The 24,706-nt window shown below is 45.0% G+C and overlaps 7 protein-coding genes across 7 annotated transcripts; 5 read left to right on the top strand and 2 right to left on the bottom strand.

Annotated features, from left to right (window-relative positions):
• Positions 1 to 2,853: 2,853 nt before the first annotated feature.
• On the top strand, positions 2,854 to 4,452 carry GLAREA_00851 (uncharacterized protein; the record flags this gene model as incomplete). The annotated part of the gene is made up of 2 exons (XM_008085609.1): positions 2,854 to 3,236; positions 3,312 to 4,452. 2 exons carry the CDS (start codon positions 2,854 to 2,856, stop codon positions 4,450 to 4,452), a joined length of 1,524 nt encoding a protein of 507 aa, XP_008083800.1.
• Positions 4,453 to 5,017: 565 nt separating this feature from the next.
• On the top strand, positions 5,018 to 7,059 carry GLAREA_00852 (FAD-linked reductase, C-terminal; the record flags this gene model as incomplete). The annotated part of the gene is made up of 3 exons (XM_008085610.1): positions 5,018 to 5,560; positions 5,610 to 6,263; positions 6,313 to 7,059. 3 exons carry the CDS (start codon positions 5,018 to 5,020, stop codon positions 7,057 to 7,059), a joined length of 1,944 nt encoding a protein of 647 aa, XP_008083801.1.
• A 504-nt stretch (positions 7,060 to 7,563) lies between these two features.
• GLAREA_00853 (uncharacterized protein) lies at positions 7,564 to 8,747 on the top strand (the record flags this gene model as incomplete). The annotated part of the gene is made up of 2 exons (XM_008085611.1): positions 7,564 to 8,240; positions 8,312 to 8,747. 2 exons carry the CDS (start codon positions 7,564 to 7,566, stop codon positions 8,745 to 8,747), a joined length of 1,113 nt encoding a protein of 370 aa, XP_008083802.1.
• Positions 8,748 to 9,883: 1,136 nt separating this feature from the next.
• Positions 9,884 to 11,216, top strand: GLAREA_00854 (RING/U-box; the record flags this gene model as incomplete). The annotated part of the gene is made up of 3 exons (XM_008085612.1): positions 9,884 to 10,683; positions 10,748 to 10,999; positions 11,135 to 11,216. 3 exons carry the CDS (start codon positions 9,884 to 9,886, stop codon positions 11,214 to 11,216), a joined length of 1,134 nt encoding a protein of 377 aa, XP_008083803.1.
• Positions 11,217 to 12,269: 1,053 nt separating this feature from the next.
• GLAREA_00855 (Thioredoxin-like protein) lies at positions 12,270 to 13,215 on the bottom strand (the record flags this gene model as incomplete). The annotated part of the gene is made up of 2 exons (XM_008085613.1): positions 12,270 to 12,521; positions 12,571 to 13,215. 2 exons carry the CDS (start codon positions 13,213 to 13,215, stop codon positions 12,270 to 12,272), a joined length of 897 nt encoding a protein of 298 aa, XP_008083804.1.
• Positions 13,216 to 19,958: 6,743 nt separating this feature from the next.
• On the bottom strand, positions 19,959 to 21,658 carry GLAREA_00856 (RING/U-box; the record flags this gene model as incomplete). Its single annotated transcript, XM_008085614.1, has 3 exons — positions 19,959 to 20,125; positions 20,184 to 20,512; positions 20,571 to 21,658. The coding sequence occupies 3 exons, from the start codon at positions 21,656 to 21,658 to the stop codon at positions 19,959 to 19,961; spliced, it is 1,584 nt and encodes a 527-aa protein (XP_008083805.1).
• Positions 21,659 to 22,865: 1,207 nt separating this feature from the next.
• On the top strand, positions 22,866 to 24,697 carry GLAREA_00857 (FAD/NAD(P)-binding protein; the record flags this gene model as incomplete). The annotated part of the gene is made up of 5 exons (XM_008085615.1): positions 22,866 to 22,922; positions 22,976 to 23,131; positions 23,185 to 24,346; positions 24,394 to 24,452; positions 24,527 to 24,697. The coding sequence occupies 5 exons, from the start codon at positions 22,866 to 22,868 to the stop codon at positions 24,695 to 24,697; spliced, it is 1,605 nt and encodes a 534-aa protein (XP_008083806.1).
• Positions 24,698 to 24,706: the final 9 nt, after the last annotated feature.

Raw genomic sequence — 24,706 nt, forward strand, 5'->3', positions numbered from 1 at the left:
CGTCGTGCACTAGAAAGAGGTACGGAGAACCTGCGTGTAAGAGGCGTTTATAGAAGTAGGTGCGTAGAGTGCAGAGCCAGCTTCTAAGCTTCACAGTACGTTTGCATCCCAGGTTGCCGGAAGCCGAACCGAGTAGATACTGTATGAACATGCTGCATCCTCCGTAGTGATGTAATCATATCACTGAAGTGTTATTGGCTTGAAAAGGTAAGATAGCAGGTAGTGGTCGTTACCATGCATAGGGTTGGGTACGAGAGCACACTACCACGACTGCAACCAGTCATCTAGTGCTCCCGTCGTCTTGCCGCAGAGTTGGCTAGATGAATTCATCATTCCAAGAATCGAAGGACAAGAATTTCGACCACGCTTAACTGTGCCTAGATGGCCCCTATTCTCAAGTCCATGAAAGGGAAGGAGATGACCGTGTTTAACAGGCGCGCCGCGAATGCGAAATGTCCTCGATGTTTCACACCGTAAACGGATACCCAGGTCGCTATGCATGAAGTTTCAACAAAGTTCGCCAGGTTCATTGACTGCCGAGATATAAATCTTGGCATCTTGCCCAACCAAGGTTCCTGGTGCAGTCTGGTCGACTCACAACAAGTTACTGGAACATCTCGGTCACAAGGTTCATCCTTTCCGCTCATGCTCACAGCCTGGCAGGGCAAAGCCTCAAACAATTCAAATAATAATCAGGGTCGTAGGGCGAGCACCAGCAGCCCAGGACAACAAGACGATGATCAACGGAAAAGACAAACGGTTGATGAAGATCATGGCGTGTCTTCCTCATGATCCAGAGAATAATGTGAGTGTGGGGTGGATGTTGGGTGGCGTCCCCCATTTTTGTGTTCTAGATTTCGTCCCTTCTTCCTTCTCTCGAGTCCTCAAGTCGCACCGGAGATCGCTCGTTTCGAGGCTGGCGAGACGACGCATTCGGACATCCTCAACTCCATTCCTCATGACTTTTCTGCACAAGTCGTGATCTGATATCATGTCATATTGCCTAAACAGGACAGTGGATAGCACGCCTCCGTCAGCATTTTGGGCCATGCCTGCTGAGAATGCATCTTTGTCCATGTGAATAGTGATATGCGCATATCATACAGCGAATAATCATCTCTCAAGTTTTCCGAAAATGCTGCTGGCGGTGAGGAAGAAGTGTACATATCTGCAACAAGTTCTTTTCAGGAAAAACTATCTCGGCACTGCGCCGTAACAGTTCCAGTTTTCCAAAGTTGTTTGAAAGCACGGCAGGAAGTTTATTTTTCGGCGCTTCGAATAATAGTGAAGAAATGGAATCGTCGGCACAGACGGGTGCTACATGAAGGCTGATAATTCTCCGGATCGCCGGAAGCAGCCACTGTCATCATGCCGTTGATTCGTGGTGTGCAAAGTCTTTGCTGCGCGTTACTGTAAATCTTCTCCTCAGAACAGTTGGGTCAAGGTTGCGTCGTAGGCAAAGTGCGCAGTCCAGAGTTGGCGCTGGCCATTCGAGTATCGAACGCGCGTATCTAATGAAAGATACTGTATATGGAGGCTTAGATCTTGGTCCCAACCTGAAATGGGAAGTCTTTGGAATCTGACATTTTGATAGGATGACCACGAAACTGATCAGTCGTGAGATCTGGTTTACGCCGATGTATAGTGCTTGGCAGATCCACCCCAGTGCGGATCATTGAAGTGTGGGGGAAACACAACAACACAGCAGCGCAAACGGCACAGCATCAATGATAAAGTGATGCGTTTGATATATATGTATATCGGATGGAAAAAAGCCCAAGGACAATCAACATCTTTATAACACTGTTCTTGAGAAACTTTGCTAGGACGACAAACTGTGTGTTGACAAGAAAATGGTGAGGGGCTTGGAACATATGAGCACAAAATCTGTTGACAGCCCCACTGGGGAATAGTTGGTAGAGACCAAGACCAGCTTCTGCTTTGCTCTTCTCATATGTTCGCTTCAAATAGCAGCTAGAAACGTGGGTTCCCAGAAGTAGACAATATTCTGAACAATCGTCGAAGGTGTCCAAGTAGAAAATAATGAGATATATCGGTTTGATATGAATGCGCATCGCGCGACCTGCTTTTTCCGCTTTGGGCGAGGTTCATTATGTTGGGTTGGTGCGTTGCGATTTATAAACAGCAAAGCATAAAAAAGTCAATAACAACAATAGATGGAGTGTGGAAAGAACCGCTGAGGACAAGTTGGCCTGACAAACCGTCAGTAAAATGTGACAAGATCTCTGACAGAAGACAGAAGTCCACAGGCTCTTTATACCAGAAGATTTACTTCATATATGGACTAGTCCTGGCAGTTTGTCTCATTGTTACCGGAATTAGAGATGAAGTTCTTGAAAGCAATTAGAAAGATATGAGATTAATGATTTAATAATTCCTTGTGTTTTCATTTGGTTCATTATTGAAAGGTACCTATTGAACCAGCAGGAACCAGACCAGACCAAACAGTTCTCGGGACGGACACGGGAGTTTTTCCATCACTACATGTACCTAGGTAGCCACACAGCTTACGCCCGGGCCACATCTCCATCTGAATGAGGCTTAGCCCGTGAATGGTTTGCAGCCTCACGATGACTAATTTTGTCGGCCTTATGACTTCAAGGCCACTCTACCTCAACCTTCCTATCGACATTTCTCTTTGACACCTTTGAGCCCGTTCCCTTAACAAGTCCAACCCTCGATCGCGAACAAAGAAGACCGTTTCAGCTCCGCGACTGCAACTTCCCACTTCGAATCCAGTGCCGACGCCCATTACGACAATACAGCCTCGAACACATCAACGCCTCATTTCCCTAACCGCATCGACATCTGTCGAAAGCACCTGCAACAATCATGTCTGTCGAGGTGGTTTTAGATTCGCCACTGGCGAACGCGTTGAATATGGCAATTCAGCCAAAGTTAGTGGAGGTCGGATGGAGCACTGGAGGTGCTGATGACTCTGCGCTCTCGGAATACATCATCCTGATGCTGGTTAATGGCAAATCTCAGGACGCGATTGCGGCGGAATTATCAGGCGACCTACTCAACCTTGGACCAGATGATCCAGGAGCTAGAGATTTTGCGAGATGGTTGTTTGATCAAGTTGAGATACTCAATTCACAATCTGGCGGAAATGGAGCAGCTTCTGCAGATTCGAATATGGGTGCCGTGGAGCAATCTGGGGAGGCGCAGGATGCGGATATGGGAGATAACCAAGATACCGCTCCAGCTAATGTGTATGTTTCCTGTTTTAGTAGTTCTCCTCAATACCATTCCAAAAACTGGATGTTCAACAGGCTGACAAAATATAGTCCCACGGGCCCCAAATCCATGCGCGATGGAGGACGCGCTCGCGACAAGCGTATGCTTGGACACCTAGCTAAATCGATGGACAGATCGAACGACAATGTCCTACATCGCACGCGTGGCAATGACCGTATTAACTCACACTCACGCGGGCCTCCAACGGGCCCTCGGCAGTCCATGTCAATTCGTGGCGGCGCACGAATGCAGAACGGCTCACGGAACGGAAGCATGAATGGACAACAGGTGCAAAGCTCCGGCGCGATGAATCTGTCAAATTTGGCACCTGCGCAACTACAGACAATGTTTCAGAACTTAGAACAACAGATGGCAGGAATGGTACAAATGATGGGTATGGCAGGCCAGATGCCAAATGCTGGGATGCAAAATACTTTCCACCAGCAACAACAACCCGGCCGATCGTTGTTCGACCGAGTTCAGCCTAGCCCTCGGGGACAAAGCAGCTTCCGGAGAGGTGGTTCATATGGCTCTAGAGGGGGCTTCAATGGGGAGCAGCCCAAGTCAGCTTCCAGCGACACGCCATCTTCATCTATGGATGTTGAAATGTCACAGGAAAAGCGAGAGCCACCTTCAGCAGATAGCACTTGCAAATATAACTTGGCATGTACCAACAAAGATTGCAAGTTTGCACACCAATCGCCCGCAGCTCCCCCAGGGGTACCCATTGATATTGCCGATGAATGTACTTTTGGCGCGGCTTGCAAAAATAAAAAATGTACCGGCCGACATCCATCACCTGCGCAAAAGCTCGCTCACCAAACGACGATGGATTGCAAGTTTTATCCGAATTGTACCAACGAACGATGTCCTTTCAGACACCCAACAATGCCGTTATGTCGAAACGGGGCCGATTGTACTACACCCGACTGCAAATTTGTGCACTCCAAAGTCATGTGCAAGTTCAATCCCTGTTTAAACCCATCTTGTGTCTATAAGCATATTGATGGCCAGAAAAGAGGAAAGTTTGAGGACAAGGTCTGGGTGGCTAACGGAGGCAAGGAACACGTTAGCGAGAGGAAATTTGTTGATGAGAATGAGATGGAGGAGGAACTCATCAAACCAGAAACTGGTTCAGAGGAGGCAAAGTTTAATAATATTTCGGCGGCCCCCGTCGATGTGGTCACGTAGGATAAATGTGTTGGATGGAAAGGTTAGAAAAGATATGGCATTTGTAAAATATGGTATGGAATGTTTGGCGTTCAGGCCTGGAGTATTGGGATATGGGTATATTTTATTCGGCTCATTGGCATTATGAGCTTTGGGTTCTTTATGGCGGAGGATACTAGTTTTAGAATGGACTTTGTCTCCCACGCGCCCCAGAACCGAAAAAAGGTATCTGGGGATGCTACCCAAATTTTTGTTTGTGTTGTGTGATGTATATTAAATGATTTCAATATGTCCCCCCCCCAGCTCTAACCTAACACGCTCATGATTCGAAGGTTCAACACAACATTCAAGCTTTAGCAATTCTGTTCGTAGCTACAGGTCAGTTGGTGTTTAATAATAAAGTAGACGATTCGATATTCTTGAACACATCGAAAAAGGAAAAATGGTATCTTTGCCTATTTGCTGTGATACTCTCACAGGGGTTAGAACTAGCGAGGCGAGCTCAATTCGCGTCATGGAAGCTTGCATTTAAAACAACATATATCACATTGAACGGAATTGCAGACGGAGACCTGCAGCAGTTCCGATGCGAACGCAATCGACTGAGCACACCGTGGTGCTGCTACTCCGACAATGCTACATCAATCCCAGTTGTCAAGCTCGACGCGGCTGGAGAACGATTTCATCCGCCTATCGTACCCCACTACAGCTTCAACGCGATACATTTGGTCGACTCCAACGCCGCACATATTACACTGGACGCAACGAGAAGCCAGGTGATAGTACAACGTATTTGAAACGTACAGAAGATCGTTATGCGCCTTCCATCTTTGACGAACTCCTGAAGAAGCCCATTGTTCACAACCTCCTCAAGAAGCCGCAGTATGATGAAAACAGTAAACCCGAATTTGCGGTCTTAGGAGGAGGTATCACAGGACTCTCGACGGCACATTATCTGACGAAAAATATACCACATGCCAATGTTACGATATATGAGAGTACCGATAGACTAGGAGGATGGCTGAGCAGCGAGCGTGTGGCTGTTGACGGCGGTGACATTGTATTTGAGCAAGGCCCTAGAAGTCTACGACCCAACGAAAATGGATCAGGTCTAACTGTCATGGAACTGGTATGCTTGAGAGGAGCCTCTCTATTATTCAATACTAATTAGTTCGTAGATTCAAGACCTTGACCTGCAAGACCAAATCCTCACAACCCCTAAAGACTCTGCATCCGCCAGGAACCGATATATATATTACCCTGATAAACTTGTGAAGCTGCCTGGCCCCGGTACAAATTTATTTACAAATTTATTCAGCGTGTTGACATCGCCAGCATTGAATTGGATTCCCATGGCGCTTTGGAGAGAGTATAACAACCCTGGACGGCCACCATCGATGGACGATGAATCTTTGTACGACTTTCTTCTCCGACGGTTAGGAACCTCCGAGGCAGCAGATAAAGCTCTCTCAGCTGGCCTGCATGGAATATACGCTGGTGATATCACACAATTGAGTGTCAAAAGCCTAATGCCATTAGTTTGGTCTATGGAAAGAAAGTTTGGAAGCATCATGAAAGGATGGCGAGAATTGGGCCCTAGAATAGCTTGGAAGAATACTGCTGATGTGGAGTTGGGCGTAGAGCTTATCGGTAAAATTGAACCTTCAATTTTTGTCCGCCTGAGTCAATCAAGTGTGTTTTCTTTCAAAGAAGGCATTGGTGCGATTCCTGTAGCTTTGGAAAAGTCATTGCGAGCAAATCCGAAAGTGCAGTTCAAGAAGGGCGTATGGGTCAAGTCACTTTCGTTCGACCATGAAACGGAAAATATCAAAGTAGGGTTCTGAAATCTTTCTGCTGTATTTCACTGACTTTCATGCTCAGATCACAACATCAGAGAATGTACCACCAGCATTATACACCAAAGTAATTTCGACACTTTCCGGTCCGAACACCTCATCTATTATCCCACAAGATGGAACAGCCCTCAGATCTCCCAATCAGCCTCAGACGCATTTGAAACCGTTAGCAGATATCCACTCTGTAACTGTTATGGTAGTCAATCTATACTTCCCCTCCACCACCGTCTTGCCCGTCCACGGTTTCGGCTATTTGATTCCTCGTGCAATACCTTTCGACCAAAACCCAGAATGCGCTCTTGGCGTAGTCTTCGACAGTGATACTATTGGCAATCAAGACACTGTTGAAGGTACCAAACTCACAGTCATGCTAGGAGGTCACTGGTGGGATGGTATGGATTCATATCCAGAGTCTGAAGAAGGCGTGATAATGGCTCGCAACGTTATCGCTCGCCACTTGGGCATCACCGACGAACCGACAGCCACCAAAGCCGGTCTTCATAAAAATTGTATTCCGCAATATACTGTTGGTCATGAAGCTCGACTCCTTGCGGCCCACGATGAACTCAAAGAAAAGTTCGGTGGTGGACTCGCTGTGGCTGGGAACAGTTACGCTGGGGTTGGACTGTCGGATTGTGTTAGAGGTGCACGAGATTTGGTGATGGGATTGGCGTATAAGAATAAGAAGATGACGGGTTTGGAAAATGTTCAGACGCATACTCAGTACCGTGCTCTACCAGCTCCTCCTCCTCTTCCTGCTCTGAAGTATTAAGTTTGCTGTTAAGCTCAGGATTGTGAGATAGTAGGGATGGCTGAGCGAGTACTTAGATGTTGCTAGTAAAAGCTATGTTCAATATTCCAAACATACGGTACATGAGTACAGAAAACAACTAAAAGAATAAAATTTAGATGGTCTCAGATCATACCTCGGTGGATTTGTACTTGACACCAAACGATTTCTTCTGGGTACTCATAATCAAGTAATTTCATATCTCGATCAATGCCATTACCTCAGCTTTGTGCTTACCTCTTTCAGAAATCATACCCAATTCACCACACTTTCCTTTTGAGTCTAGTGAATAGGACGCACTCCTACAAACAGTGAGTGCACTTGCCTAACTTTATCTGATTGCAAACTCAAATCTTTTAAGCCCTCAGAGTCATACTTCCATCGATCTCTGTCAACCTCCATCATCTCCACCATCTCAACTAAATATTCACACAACAAACAAGCCACATCAGATCACCACACACAAAACATCAAACATCATCAAGCATGGCACCACCAAATCCCTCACAAAAGTTTGGGTCATCCCCCTCCGCCATCATCGCGAACCAAGAATACCAAAGCTACTGCGCAGCTCTCGCCAAACAACAATCCTCATCTTCCAATCCAGCTACAATACCCACCCACCTATACACCAACCAAGGTACATTTCCAAATCCCGCCTACCACCCATCGAACGCCTCCCATCCAAACTCATTCACTCCAGTCGCAGTACCAACCGGGCCATACGCAAAACCTACCTACCTACCCACCTACCACCATCCATCCACATCCTCATACCCCTACGCTTCAACATCCACTTCCTCATACCCCACAGCACCCAGTTCAGCAGCCAAAATTGCAAACATGGACGCCGCGGTCAAGTTACTCAAGGAAATGACGGCGGAGATGAAGAAAGGAAAGGCTAAGATGAGCAAAGAGGAGTTTCTGAAGAAATATGGGGGCGCGATGTTGATGACTGATAAGAATACCGGGAAGCTGGTGGGAGCGTGGATGCCAGGGATGCCGGGGATGCCGGCGGGGGGCGTTGGTGGGATGGGGAAGGGATTGGGTGAGGGGAGTAAGAAGGGGGGATTGGGGAAAGCGAAGGAGGAGGAGGAGGACGATGTTGGTCCTGAGAATTGGGAATTGGATTGTGCTTACGCGATGTTTATGGAGCGGCTTGAGTTTGTTTTCTCCTTTCTTCTACTCATCAAGTCTTTCTCTTTGAAAGGACAAACTATGCTAATCTTTTTAGTACACCTGAATCACTATCTCCCGCTTCATCGCCTAGTACTTCGCCTCCTTCATTCAAGGCTTCGAGCAGCAAAACACCTAGCGACCCGATACCTGGCAACATGGACAAGAAGCGCGCAGCGTTTCTGGTAAAAATGAATGCAATGAGTCAAGAAATGGAGGCTGTTCGAGCGCAGATTTGGGAGTGTAGGGATGCTGTTGATAGATTACTTGAGTGGCAAAATGCAAAGGTGGAAGACGGGGGAAATGGGAAGGGGAAGGAAGTGGAGGGAAAGGGCAAGGAAGTAATGAAGGAGGAGAAGACAGGAGAGCAAGAAGGGAGTGAAGAGAAGAAGATGGATGAGGAGGTGACTGCGCAAGGAGAAGCCAAGAAGAAGGAGACGGCGGTGGTTGATTATCATGGAATCACTGGCTTGAAGGTTGCATCACTGATGTAACTTGGAGCTGGCATAGGTTTACGACTTATTTGCTCAGGTCTTAGATTGATACGTGGATGATTAGATTTGTTCTCGCGACAGCATAATACTCCACGAATGATACTGTACTTGTGATTTATATCATCTTTAGTCTTTTCCTGCAGGTCGAAGTGTGAGTCTCCTGGGATGCTTCTTTGATTCATCTTGTGAATGGTGGATTATAAACAAGAAGGTGGAAACTACGTGATTTTGATACTAGACATCCACTAGGCTAGGTCTCTAATCCAGTCCAATGCATATTCTCACATTTTACTATCCAGTCACATGTTACTGGCCGTGTATATACGACTTGGAAAACGACCGACCAAACCCTGAGGTCATTTGTTGTATGTTGAGTGAGGATTACAAAATCTGAAGGTGTTATAGTTTTATGGTATAGTGGTGGGTGACTGAGGAATTGCCATCTCAGCGCATGTACGATTAGGCATACTTTTATACATTAAAGCAGCCTAGCCATATGAAATTTAGCAATTCCCTCTCACTGGCTGACGACATCGTGAGTTGTGTGGTCTCTATGGTTTGAACCACTTAGGGTTGATTCTAAAGTTCTGGACTTTAAATAGGTATCTTATTTATATCAAGGAGTATCTATCATTGTAATGATATTTTACTATGATAATTAAAACTCGACGGTTTTGACTCCAAGTCACTATTGTTGACGTCCGGGTAACTGCATGAAAGCGAAAAAATGGGTTGTTTGCTTGATCCTTTTCTTGTAATTTATGTTAAACACAATTTAGTTCACGCAATTTTCGAACACTGTTAAATGTTCACAATATTGGAATTTCCAGAGTCTCAATTCGCAGCGTTTATTGCTATACAATTCCCTGTGGGACTTATCAAGAGAATAGCCACAGTCAAGGTTTCACTTTCGGAGGCGGCGTCCACGAGATATCTTGAGAAACTGAATTAAAAGGTGAAGCACACCGATATCATCCTCCTGTTATACTCTTGGTTCTGCTCCTCTAGTATGCCAAAACCTAACTCTCCCAGCATCCGCCAGATCTGTCAACTTTACCATATCACTAACTTATTCAACCAACTTACTCTTAGCTCTCTAGCTTCTCCGAATAGCTATCCTCACCAATGAAACAGCCATGGCAAGCCATGCCCCGACACGCGAATTGCGAGAAAGATGTCTCTCTACCTTCAACGTACCATACCATCGATTCACAATACAAAAACTCAGCAAGGTACTCGATCACTCTGGACAGGATTACCCTAAACGGTCGACCAAAGAAACTCTGTACGACATTCTCGAGGAGTACAGTCGGAATAATGATATCACTAAAGACATGGAGATGATTGGAAGGTTTGGAAGGGCTTTAATGGTAGGATGGCGCGGAATTGGTCCTATCTCCAAGTATTACAAAAATACGGATAACCTTGCCGATTATGCGGATGATAAAATAAACGACGTCGACGAATTCGGTCTTGATCGGATCGATGATGATGCTGAATCATTTACTGGTCTCGACTCTGATGAGACGGACCTTGACTCGACTCACGACAATTCCTCTTCTACCTCTGTTTCCAGCGACCCAGAAGTTGAAGTTGGAGATTCTGACCCTAACTCCAACTCCAACAATGAACTAATCAAGGCTCCGAATGCAGAAGAAATTGTGGAGGGAAACCAACAAGAGCAACGTGGTCTGAAGAGACGACGAGTCACCAAGCATTGCGTTGTCTGTTTGGAAGACTGCGATGTAGACACCTTCCCAGAAGACAAGCTAACAAACTCTTGTTCTCACGAAATCGATGTATGTATTATGTGCGTTTCTACGCATATTGATACACAGGTCAAGGATAATCCTACTAGGGTTGCATGTCCTACATGCTTAGAAACTCTGGGGTTTGAAGCAGTCAGGTTGTATGCATCTGCAGAAGCATTTGAGAGGTAAGTAACCCTATATTATCCTAACATAACATAGCCCGCTAGTTCCAGCTAACATAACTAACAGATACGACCACCACACCCTACTACAAAGTTTCAAAGACGATCCACTATTCACCATGTGTTTAGGCCCGAATTGCAGCTCCGGCCAATTCCACTCAGGCGGCTACGAAGAACCAATCATGACCTGCACCACCTGCCACTTCAAGACCTGTTTCGTGCACAGGCTCCCCTGGCACCCCGAGCAGACCTGTGCCGAGTTCGACGCGCATCAGAATGGGTCTGCCGAACGACTCGAGCAGGAAGCGGCGAGTGAAAGGTACTTGGAGAAACAGACTAAGATCTGTCCGAATTGGAGCTGTGGGTATCATATTGAGAAAAGTGTTGGGTGCGATCATATGAGATGTGAGAACACCCGGGCTGATATAAGAGAGGTGAGGACTGATTTATCTAGGTACGCGGTGCCGATTCGAGTTTTGCTGGCTTTGTCTAGCGTCGTACACGGAAATAAGAAATCATGGGAACAACAGACATAAGGAGAATTGCAAATATTTTCACCGATAGCGAATCAGTTCTGAGGCCGCGAGGGAAGAATGTAGATGTTGATCTCGCTTCTCAACAAAAGGCGGTCGATGAATCGATCTAGCTGGACTATCATTACCCTTTCGAATTGAGAGTGAGCGTTTTCCGGGACGATGTGTGGAGAATGGGACGGCATTGAATAACTACATACATAGGTAAATCTTGAAGCAAGACTGCTGGTGGACGAATCTTACTAATATAAGTAATTTAGCTTAGATTAAGATCTCACCTGAGGTCAGATGGCGAGGGAGCACTGCATGTACAGCGAGCGGCAAGAATGTTGCTTGCTAAGATTCATACTAGGAGATAAAATTGGTGGGGAAGACTGCGTTGCATTTTTTTACTATTATTATTGGCAGAACTGCCAACTAGAGCTTTGAATCCAGGTAGAAATCTGGCAGGTTAAAGGCTTCAGGAAGGCAGAGTGAGTTGAATTGATTAGTTGCAAAAACAAGCGTTGAACTTTACATGCTCATCTTATTCAAGTCACTGTGAACCAGGTCTTGCTCTACTTCGAAGTCTTGTTCGGAAAGTAAAGTGAGACGAGATTGACGTTATACCATCAGTGTAGGACATCTTTCTCGCTAATGCCATGGTGTAATCCGGCGAAGCCGTAAGAGTTGTAAGCCCATGAAAGTCGAGGTTCTGGATCGAAAGATGTTACAAGCCGCGTCAACATGAATAAACAGACACTTCAGGCAAGCTAACATGACATGCAAAAGCCATCAAGAGTAAAGGTTTTCAAAGCTATAAGCTAGTAGATAACATTGATATATCCACCCACATCAATCTCGCACTCGGGGTATGATTTTTAAAACCGCAGAAAACAAAACACGACTTGCCCCCAAACCTAACCCTGAGAAAGACTCCCTAAAGCAACGATATACATGAATGAAGTTTCATAGAAGAGACTCGATATCGTGACCTTACGCCCTTGCTATGCTAATACATGACGAAAGTATGATAACACAAACTCGAAGAATAAAAATCGCGTCACAAAAAGATCCTTATCTAAGAACCTGGTGTTTTCTCAAGACATCTTCTAGAGCTTTGGTGTCGAATAGCGTATCCTCTGGTATCTGATCGATGATATATGTCAAGTTTGCAAAGAGGTCGCCTTGGTTCTTGTAGCCTAGGATCGCTGGGACACCGGCGTTGTCGAATTCGATTTCCTCGTAGTGGATGCGGACGAAGTGGGTTGATGGGTTTTTGGTGACTAGGGGTTCGAGAGCGTCGGAGATGATTTGTGATACTGGGCACTGGGTTTTGTTAGTATAGGATAGGGGATGACAGAGGGGGTGAGCTTACCTCTGGATCATAGACGAATACTACAACGACTGTTTCTCTCGTGACCTTCTCGATGGCGTCTAGATATCCCAGAGCATCAACCTCATCGAAACGTCCATATCGTCTCACACTAGGACTTGTTCTTCGGTTGCGAATGTCATTGCCCTCCTTCTCCAATTCCATTCGTCTCTGGTGCCTCCATCGTTCAATGAACTCTTCATCCTCCTCATCGCTATCCTCCCCTTCGTCTTTAAGAAATGAAATAGTGCTTGATCGTTTGTCGGCCAAAGATGTTGATTGTCTTGATGTATTCCTTCGATGGCTTCCATTCCGTCTTGCCTCTTCATAACTCCTCGCATCAGCGATAACACCTTTCACACCTGTCGTCCTTCCATTGTCAAAGTCTCTGTGAGGAAGCCGGAGTTGGCCGGAGCCTGAGCCGGGCATACGATCAAAAGCTGGCATACGCATAGTCTCGTCTAAGATCTTTGACAGATACTCGTCGTCCTCGTCTATGTCACTGTTGTCTTTGTCGTGGTGATAGTCGTCGTTATCAGCTGGATGTTGATTCTCTTTTTCAGATGCTGAGGCTTTCGAGACGAGGTTATTGAACTCTTCCTGAGCGGCAGTCTGGGAAGCTTGTTGATTTAAGTTGCTGGTAGCCATTGTAGGAACAGGAAGCGTCGCAGGGGAGCCACGAGGTCTTATATTAGAAAGATGACGGGAGCAGATGTGTGGGAGCGGTCAAACGTGGTTGGAATGTAGATGGTGCAGGGGAGGAGGTCAGAGGGTACCCCTGGGTTGTTGGTTGTCTGAGAAATGGGCTTCTCGAAGGGTTGATCCCGCGATTGAGATAATTGAGCTGATACGTGATAGGTTGGCTGAGTAAAGTTGCCTCGTGGCAGGAATCCTACGGGCTGCTAGTATGCTCACTATCGTACCAGGTGTGGGATATTGACGAGGATGGAATGTTTGTATGAACGGAGGATATTATTTTCTGGGCGATGTGAAAGTCGGTGAAGACTCTGAAAGGAGAGAAGCAGTCGTGAGGACTCGGGAAACTGCCGACGGAACAAGGAGTCGGATTCAGAGGTACGGGTATCGTGGTGAGGTTTGATGCTGGTCGTTGGTGGTTTCAGGCAAACTTTCTTAGACTCCCCTCTCCCTCACTCATGCCTTGGGGCGTCGCACAACGCGGGCGAAACTGGGGTAGCCTAGGGACTGCAAGGGCAACGGCACCACGAGGGCGCAGGGATGGAAGTGAGACCCGAAAATAGATTGTCGGTCGATTCTGAAGCTGGGAAATCGTGTGTATTTTCCTCCTTTTCCTCTGCCTCTCCTTTGACCACGGTATCCGTTGCTTTTTCTTCGCTGGTCTAATTCCAATCTCCGGATATATCTGCGATGGTTGATTCTGGTCAGAAAACGCTTTGCAGGCAGGTCTGCGGCGACGGCAATGACGGCTGCTTCAGATTTGGTCCCTCTTTGACTCGAGCAGACAAAGTGCGACTGAGGCAGGCGCACGAGTCTGTGTGTGGGCCGTGAAGCTGATGATGCGGACGCTTGCGGCTGTTCGGTTGCGCCTTTTCGAGTGGTCGAGAGCGTCGCGTTCAACGGCGAAGGAAGGATGGAGATGTGAAGAGGTGTGCGTTGGCGACAGTGAGATGTTGAAGGAATGGATTGCTTGCAAGAAGGCTCACACCAGGGTTGACAATACTGGCGACCTGGATAGCAGCCACGATTAATATCCCGATAGCCACCACCATCCACGATCTGAATTCGGGTTCAGCCTCACCTGTGCAGGTCTCCCAAGATAGAGAGGTTGTCTTTCATATTCTGGGCCGTTATGTTGCGGCACGGGACTTGCAGTCTCGTGGGACGATGGACGGTATTGACAATAATACGACACTACTTCGTACTCCTCACCCGTCCCTATCAACTGAGGCAGCCTCCCGATATCTCACATACAGTTGGTATCACGTTTTCAGCTGGTTGCTAAATGCATATCCAATTCCGAGTATAACAATTTCATTTTCACATGTCATTATCTAACCATACTTCGTACATGGATCTGCAGGTTTGAGAATATCCAGAATATCTGAGGTCATCTATTAGACTCCTGATGGTTTCACAACTTTGCAACTGCAACACCAACGTACAACAGACCGGGATCCGACAAACCCAGGACAAGAGCATTACATACAATCAATTACCTCAGCAACGTCAAACCTTCCATTTCCCTTCTAGAAGGAAACCTCCGTGCCCTTCCACGTTTAGTTCATGCACAGAGTCGGTCAAGCGAAGTCTCCGTCTTGGGTATGATTCCTTCGCTAATGATCGACCATCCTCCTGCAATGCAATGCAGCCACGTCTAGAAAAAGAACAGTTCCGACAGAGATATCTTGCTGTTGGTGATGATCAAACCTCACCTCTTCCTTTCGAGAATTTTAGCTACTTCTAGCGTTGACCCCTTGTTGGGTGAAGTCAACGAACATCTTCCGACTTTCCATGACTTCGCGGCTATTTTGAATCCTGACGCGTAGAGGAAGGAAGATCCCTTTCTTTATGCAATATTTGCGACATCTAGTGCTTTTGGTACCCGTATGTCAATGATATTATGTCTTGTCATCGAGTTTCAACCAATTGACGGAGAAAGGGCCATCTACTGTATGTAGATGAGATCTTGGATCTCGTCGAACTTCAGGATCAAGGTTCTTGTCGTTTTCTAGAAGGAACACGCATTTCAACTTGGCGAAACATGTTTATGACCAACGCCGCAAGTATCCACCTGTCACAACGGTTGATGACTCTTCCATGGAGTTTCTAGCTGCAGATCTGGCTCAGAACCGTTTATGCCATCGCTAGCGAGCTTTCTGTGCCTCATCTACGATGTCTTGAACTCGTCATCTGACATTGTGTACTAGGATGGGTTCTGCTGTCAAAACATTGTTTTGTGTCAATTCTATTACTTTTGTTCTTGGTTTTTGTCTTCTGATGGTTGGCTTTCAATGCACAAAATTCAAGAGTACTCGTGGGATGCTTGCGTCGTCTCTGGATACTCGCTTTTGCATGTCATCGAACTTTCTGTTCCCTTTTTCGCATTGCAAAAATGGTTGTATCTTTCTTTACTTGACGGCTCGAGCTTAAGTCAAACACAAGCAATGCCTCAGAGCCTCCGGATTTTGTGCCACCGAAAGATCACAGTCTGAATCATCATCATGCATCACTTTCTATGCCATCACGTTTTCTGCTGCTTCGCCGTTTCTAATCGGTGATCATTTTCCCAATTACCCGGGGCCGGTTCTGAAGCGAGATCAAACACAGATTGACTTCATCGGTACTCCACTAGTTTATTGAATTCTATATTTATCATGAACTATGCGTCTGAGGTTCAATCATCTTATGGTAATATCACAAGATAAGTGGTTCTTTTATACTAGTCTGCAATCAAGAAACAAATTACAGATTTTGTTATTGTGGATTTTAATATGCGCGCGGAAAAAGACATATCTACATACTCCGTACCTCCACTGCGTACATCCCTACAACGTCAGAAGAGAAAAAAAAAAAAAAAACTAACCTCGAGTTTGCTTTACGCGTCTCCTGATAAAAAGAAAAATAAAACATCCTCATCAAATCACCGAACCCCCACCACAATACCCGCTCCGCCTCTCCCTTCAATCCAAATTCTCCGATAGCTGCAGGAGCGATATAATATACCTCAAGCATCGGACATATAACAGTCCACAAACCACATCCCTTTTCTTCGCCCTCTCCCAACCTTCTTATTATTATGATGTTGATATTCTCCGATGCGATATGCAATAAACAATTGTTTTTGTCTCGTTTTGTTCTTGTGACGAGGGAAGGCATGAACGGCGATGTGGGAGAGCCTTATTGTGCCACTTACTCGATATGCAAATGTCTTAGGTTTTGCTAAATTCACCGCTGAGATGTGCAATATCTAGCTTGGAATTCGTGACTGATGGATTATATTTGAAACGCATAATTGACAAGTGCTTGTGCCGCTTCTTATTCTCCGGCCGATATGCAACATTTGAGGATTTTTCTTGAATGTTGTTGTATTTCCGGTGCGATGTGCAATATTTACTTGATATTCTCGGCTATGATGATAGTATCGATGGGGCTTCTTCAATATGCCATAATGTCAATCGTACGTGCCGCTGATTATATTCTCCGCGCGGTATGCAACAGTTCCACGTTCGTTCTTTAAAGAATAGCTTCTATGGACTGTTGGAGGTAAAATCTCCGATGCGGTGTGCAACAACGTCTACTTTAGTAGTATAAGTTGGTCTGTGGTAATATGCCATAACGACAAGTGTACGTGCCGCTTATTATATTCTCCGCACGATATGCAACAGTTGTGCTATTCTATAATATATTTCAAGTTTAAGTATCATGATAAACGTAAAATCTCCGCAGCGGTGTGCAACAACGAGTGTTGTATATAATAATACTTTCTTCTATAGATGGGTCGACTAGATATGCCTTGACGGCATTTGTACGTGCCGCTTGTTATTCTCCGCGCGATATGCAACAGTCGTGCTTTTCTATAACACATTTCAAGTTTGTGTGTTATGATGGATGTAAAATCTCCGGTGCGAAGTGCAACAGCTTTCGTTCTGTCAATAGCAAGTCACTAGTATGGCTTGGTCTGTGTTAGTATGCCATGAATAGAAGAACTTACGCCGCTTAAACTCTCCGCTCGATATGCGACACTTATTCTCCCCATAACATGTTCCAAGTTTGCATCTTATGATTTTCGTAAAATTTCCGTTGCGATTTGCAACTCTCAAGGACGATTGGGTTTCGAGCCTAGGATGCTGTAGTTGTATTGGTGGAGAGTACAATGATATTCTCCGGTCGACATGCAACAATTATATCTCCCTATATGATAGGAAGTACTAATCATGTTTACGAAGGTAAAGCCTCCGTTGCCAACAGCAACACTCGAAACTAAAAGACAACTGATTGGATCTTGCTGTCTTCACATATAATATACCATGATTATAACAGTCAATGTGCCTCTTAAACTCTCCGCTCGATGTGCAACAAAGGCATATTCGTTATAGCACACGCTCTCTATAACTTACATTTTATGTAAACCCTCCGTAGCGATATGCAGTGACGAGTTGTGACTATCACTTGTAGGGTATTAATATATTTTGACATAGCAATGCCTCAACCACGCACTATGCCATGATACTATAAGACTTCTCACGAACTATACTTTTTGCTCGATATGCAACAAACGTTCTTCGATATCTTTCTGAATATCAGTCTTGTGATGAACGTAAGATCTCCGATTCGATGTGCAAAAATAACTAGTGATAAGGTACTATGGCTTGCTGGTATTTATAAATTTTGACATAGCATGGCCTCACTGAATTTCGATGGCATGAAACTATAGGACTTCTCATGAACTATACTTTCTGCTCGATGTGCAACAAAAATGTGTCTTTAATACCTTTCGAACGTAAGTCTTATGATGAACATAGTATTTCTACGGTGACATGCAGTACTATACGTGCTATGATTTGTTGGTATTTATATCTTTTGGTTTAGCAATGCTTCATTTGCTACTATGCCATAGAACTATGTCTCTTCACCGATCATATCGCATAGGCATCCTAACTGATTGGTATTATAACACCTGGGTAATAGACTGCCTTAAGATAGCAAGGCAGTTTTTGCACACTATGCCATGAACTATAAAATGTTCTATAGACTATACTCTACGCTCGATGTGCAACAAATTTCTCGTTACTTACTTTCGAAGTTATGATAGACGTAAAGTCTTCTGTGTAATATGCCACACTGATCGTCCAATCCACAAGTACTTTGAGTTATGACGGGTTGGAATTGTAGTAGAGTAATCCTCGCTCCAGTACTATGCCATGAAACTATATGATTTCTGACAGATTATACTCTCTTCTCGACGTGCAAGAAACCTTTCCCGACTTAAATCTATTTCATAATATACAGATCAAATCTCGCAACACCGACAATCCACTTCCTCCAGTGCACAGAGGTAAGAGTCTCTCAACACCGCTATAGGTCAAAGCCTCACTAGACCGCACCGCCGTGAAACTACAACACAGCCCCCATCTATTCCCGTCTCTCGATATGCAACAAACGAAAAAGTGGAGTTTTCACTTATCGGGGTATGTAAGGGTTGACGGATTACTATCTACGTAACATGTTTAATGTTGAGCAGCTTAGTGTGAAGTGCTTCAATGTGACAGTACATAAAATCACAATCAGAAAAGCCTCGCCCACGAACTAAAGATGCAACTATAGTATATCCTCCCTTTCATACTTCCGGCAATAAACGCTCTTCTCTACTACATTCAACTTTATAACACAAGTAAAATCTCTAGTATTACGTGCCACATTGACAACTGCTTAGGTGGTACTTACAGCTAAATGGTGTTTATCTGACTAAGGCCGCAACTCCTACGCTATGTCACTGTAAGAATCCGTGTATTGTTCATATCCTGTGCTCGAAATGCAGCAAATAACTTCGAAGGATTCTTGCTTAGTCTTGCGAGGCATATACACACGATCGAGGGCTTATGACTGAATGATGAAAACTTGAGGAGGGGATTTTTGGATTAGATGTTTAGACAAGGAGTTTTTAGTCTATGTGCTAGGGCATTTCAGTGGGCATACGCTGGATCTACATATATAAAATTCGCTGTTGAATTCTTGATTTGAATCCGTTGTTAATATTATGAAATATTTCTATATATTGCTGGTCACCTGGGTTGCCTAACTTGTTGAAATTTCGTTTGGGTATGTTCTTCATGATTTACTTGAGACTTTATAAGCAGTTCACATTGAGCTATGAATTCAAAAGTCATGTAAAGGATGTGGATACAAATGAATTCTATCTGTGTGTAAGGACTAAGTTGCTTTTCAAATTTCCTTCAATTATCTGTCTTCTGCTTCTCCCATCAAGAACTTCATATGCTTTTCCCTCAGATAGCTCAGGTGCTGTCGTTGCTTTTGAGCTTGTCCATGAAAATCAAATTATCAGTCGCTTGGTCTTTCTAACGCTTCAACATGGCGGGAAATACTCGTTCTCCATTATCGAATGGTATTTGGAAGCAGCAGGGAGGCTTCTTAGCGTATTGTTGGAATGATCTACATGAAGCATTTGAGAATTTGATGACTTCGTTCGCCCAAGTGTAATAATAGGATCTCTCTGTTGCAAAGACTGAGTGCTTCTGGCTCGTCTTGGACAAACTAGCCGGCTGGTATAAGCAGAAATTTTACCAGAGAGTAAAGCTAGAAATGCTAACAGTTGTATCCTCCTATTCAAGAGGGATATGGCTGCGAGTCGCTGGGGATCCCGATCCAAGCGAGTTCGGGCTATGAAACATCCATTATAAACTTATGTCAGATTCTTCATCGGAGTCGTACTCGTAACGGGGTCCGTAAGTGTCGTCAAAGTAGTATCTGCAATTCTTCTCGTGGTAGTGGTTACCATGGGCTCGAATCGCCTGGTAAGGGGCTAGGCAGAGCCAACAAAATTCGAATCTGCAGCGGTGACCTGGAGGAACATTAGACAAACTGTCTTATAGATAAGCTTAGAAATTGGCAGGACTTACATGTCATATGATCACAGCCACTGATTTTCATAACGTGGAGTCCACACGACTTATTGGGGCAGGTCTTAGTTTCTCTTTGTAGCAACTCATTCGTTGCAGCCTCTTGGTCCAGTTTTTCTTTCCGATCAAGATCATACTCCTCACAAGTCTGACCCGAGTGCCAAGGGAGTTTATGTACGAAACATGTTTTAAAGTGACAGGAGTTGCATTCCATAATGGGCTCGTTTTCGCCGCCCTCATGAAGTTGACCGGAGTCGCAATTAGGACCTAAACACATTATAAAAGAAGGGTCATCTTTGAAAGCTTCCATCAGGCCCAATCGTTCAAACCTGCTTATTTTTCAGTACGAACCTCGTTGATATTATTCTGTATTCAGGTCTAACTTACCTATCAAATTCCTCGGAAGATGCGTACGTTTTAACTACTTGATAGCCAACTGGTTCCGAGCAACCAGGACATAATATTCGAAGTGGAGATTCCCTAATCTGTGTGCCGATATGAGCTGTCAGACAATCCGTGCAAACATTGATCTCATGCGCGCAGGTTTCTGAACAGTTTGCTTCCGGAAATAAATCAACATCGGGAGAGTCCAAACAGATGATGCATAATCTCGTCTCCCGCTGTCTTTTTTGTCCACGAGCTTGGACTGGAGACTTCGGAGTCTGGTGCTCATGCCGGATGCTAGCAAGCATAACCAGAAGCTGATTATGAAGAGTATCATTGTCAGAATCATCATCACTGTCGTGGGTATCGTCAAGGTGCCTAAAAAGTTCGGTCGCGTCGTCGGAATCATGAAGATGGAGGTCGGGATGTTCTGGGTCATATTCGGTTTTGACATCAGGACTAGGACGATTAGAAGACTCGGACGTCTCGTCGGAATGGTCTGAGCTATATTCGGTTTTCAAATCGGGACTAGAAAGTATAGAATATTCAATCTCAAGCTCATCATCAAAACCAGGACGATAGCGATCTTGATCATCGGTGATAGACCAACTGCTACTATCAGAGCCGATGTCTCCACCACCAGTATCATCATCCAAGCTGCTATTGGGGATACGCTGGGCATTGAATTCCAGCTCTTTATTAAACTGAATAGAATCAGCATCGGTGCCGTCAGAGTTGTCAGTCAAACTGACACTGGCAGAAGGCTGTCCGGGAGGTTCAGCCCCAGAATAAGCGTGAAATATCCTGTCGCTAGCGAAATTTCGAAGACTTAAAGCTGAATACTCTCCAGGAAGCAACCTAGTTTTGACGAATCTGCAAATTAAGTCGATATCCTGATTGATATCATTTGCTTTGGTATAGTCTTCGAGCTGAACGAATAGCCCCTCTTTGGTGCACTGACTTATTCTGGGAATCTGTTGGTAGTGCTCGAGAACTTTGATGAGCTTCCATCTTGTGAATCGATGATATGGGACTTTAAAAGTGTCAAGACACCGTTTTCTGAGTTCGAATGGTGGAGATCGGGATGCCATGGTCTCATCTACTTTGTTGGTTGATTTGAGGTCGGTGGGCTGTGTTGTGAGAGAATAAATGTGTCCAGTAGGCAAGCCAGGGTAAAAAAGTAATAGTTGAAATTGTATGATTTTGGAAGGAGATCAATTGCTGAAAAATGAAGTCCGCAATAGAATAGATAATGTCGATGCTTTCAGTACTCGAAGGAATATATCTGCTCAGCTTCCCATGCTAAAGGGAAGGTGACCAGCTGACTATGTATGTCTTGCTGAAGTGAGTTTTCTATTAGGGAAACCTAAAGTTAATTAAACACCACCTTTAGTGGTAAGTCGCTGATATCACGAAATACGTCGATGATAAGTGAGAATGAATCGTCGAAAAAGAAGGATGAGCTTTAAACAAACCTCATGAGCAACCACTCTCAGGTGAATGCCCAAGAGGCTGTTGTTAACGCCTTTTCTGCTGAGATTGGTGGATTGCAATAGAATAAGCTTCGAAATACCAATTTTGATCACCGAAACCTACCGAGGTTCTTACTAGGCCATAAAGTGAGGTCCTGTGTAGATAACACAACGTCGTTTCTCTTTGAATAACTCATCTGAACTCCACTAGATGTGGCTATCGCAAAACACAACGATCATGATCCTACCATGATGGGATGAGTCGAGTAATCAGAAGAACGCTATCACAGCAGCATCGGACAATCGCAGCATGGATATAATGGTTTTCCTGCTTCAATTGACAGAAATCCGATAACAATGGCTTTTGTTCCAGACTTACATACTTGAGCCAACATGCTCCCATCAGGATCGATATGCCAGATTTTTGCAAAATCAATTCTTGCTTGCTGCAGACGAACATGCCCATTTTGTATATGAAGAAGCTGTCCACCGGAGAAAGAATCAAATAACAACATGTTGTTTTTCCTAGTATAGTTGTCCCCACAACCCAAAAAGGTTGAAGTGTTGTGGTTGTCTCAGTCTAGCGCATTCGTGGCGTCGCTTCCCTATGGTGACGTTATGGAATTTACGCTTCCGCGTGCTCAGCTGCAATTGTATGACAACAGGACAATACGAATACGAATTCCACGATGATCGTGACGAGATAGATGGTATATCATTCTTGGACTTTATTATATCAAGAGTACAACGTTTGTGGCTTGCAAGTGTCATAATTGTGATTTTACTGATTTTCCGTTGCTTGTTGCTGCTCGGAAACACTACCATCATGCCGGAAGGAAAGAGGAAAAATGTGGTTATCATCGGCGCAGGAGCTGCTGGAATGGTGAGATATAAATGAGAAGACCTTTGATTTCGCCAATTCTAACATTTCTACAGTCATGTGCTGCAACTCTTGCTAAACATCCAGATAAATTCAAAGTCACGATTGTGGAGCGCATGGCAGTAACGGGAGGTCAAGCAACATCAATTTCTCTCGACAAAGAGAAATACGGAACGGACTGGATGAACGATGGCGTCCAAGGAGGATCACAAGTAAGTCTACTTCGAGTCTTCGATACGAAATTACAAATCCTGACCTATCCTAGATATTCAAACACACATTCAATTTCTTCAAGAAATATGGTCACGAGCCACAGGAAGTCAAGCTTCAAGTAGCTTTCGGAAAAGGACCAGATGGATTCTGGACCAACTGTTTTCCAAGTCCACTGGTCGACCGCTTTTCCAAAGATATCAAGAAATTTGGACGAGTTTTGAGTCTCATCAAATGGACAATGCCCGTAATGGGATTGATCCCAATCCGTATCATGCTCAGAATGTTCTTCTTCAACAAGGAATTCGGCGAGAAGATGGTATTTCCACTGATTGCGCTTTTCTTGGGAACAGGAAATCAAACCGCAAATGTATCCTGTGCAATCCTGGAAAGACTGTTCGATGATCCTAACATGAAGCTCTGGGACTACGACTCAGAAACACTACTACCCAACTTACCCACCATGGTAACCTTCCCTAACCTCCACAACTTTTATGAAGATTTCCGCAAAGATCTTGAGTCAAAAGGCGTGGATATCCGCCTACAGACAGACGTAACGGAAGTAGTTCAACGCAACTCCAAAGGCGTAATCCTCCGCACCCGACCCTTCGATCCCGATGCCAACAACAGAATGGGCCAACACACCGGCTTCGACACCAAGACCGAGACCTTCGACGAACTAATCATGTGCGTCCTCGCCGACGACGCCCTCAAGATCCTCGGCAAAACCGCCACTTACAAAGAGAAATTCGTGCTCGGCGGCGCCAGTTTCTACGACGACATCACCATCACCCATTCCGACACAGCTTACTTCCAAAAACACTACGAAACGCACTTCAACGACTCCCTCTGCGCATCCCCCAAATCCAAAGAACAGGAACAACAAATCGCATTCTCCAAAGGCGAGCAGCGCGGTCCTGAGGACGAACCGACGGGGTTTCGACCAATGTACTACACCAAATCATACGCTTCTGACCCGAAGAAGATCGAGATGAGTTTTGATTGTACGAACTACCAGCATCAGTTCCGGATGGATCATGATGCCGAGACAGCGCCAGTGAAGTACGAGAATCATGTTTTTCAGAGTATTTTCCTGGATAAGCGGAATAGGGATGATCTGTGGACGATTGATGAGATCGATAAGGATAAGATTATTGAGAGTAAGTGGTGGCATCAGTTGGGGCATCGGTGGCAGCATTATGTTAGAGTTGTGCCTGGTATGTTCCCTTTTCCCTCAGCTTGACACAAAACTCACGGATTAAAGGTATGATGTTTCTTAACGGGAAGAATAATACTCACTTTGCGGGATCATGGACACTTGTCGTAAGTCCCTCTTCCCCTTCCTTTCCTCTATCCCCTCCCCTTGCTCAATCCCCAACCCTATCTAACAACATCAGAACATGCACGAACTCGCCTGCGTCTCCGGCATAGCAGCCGCCTACCGCTTGGGCGCCGACTACGAAAAATTCGACGACTTCGCCGAGGATTTCTTCAGTAAATACCTGTTGCTGTCACACGGCGTACGGTATGGCGCGGAGGAGAAACGGAGGAAGAGGAAGCAGCATTGAAGATGCAAC

The sequence above is a fragment of the Glarea lozoyensis genome, assembly GCF_000409485.1.
Source record: "Glarea lozoyensis ATCC 20868 chromosome Unknown GLAREA3, whole genome shotgun sequence".
In the NCBI taxonomy this organism is placed as follows: Eukaryota; Fungi; Ascomycota; class Leotiomycetes; order Helotiales; family Helotiaceae; genus Glarea; species Glarea lozoyensis.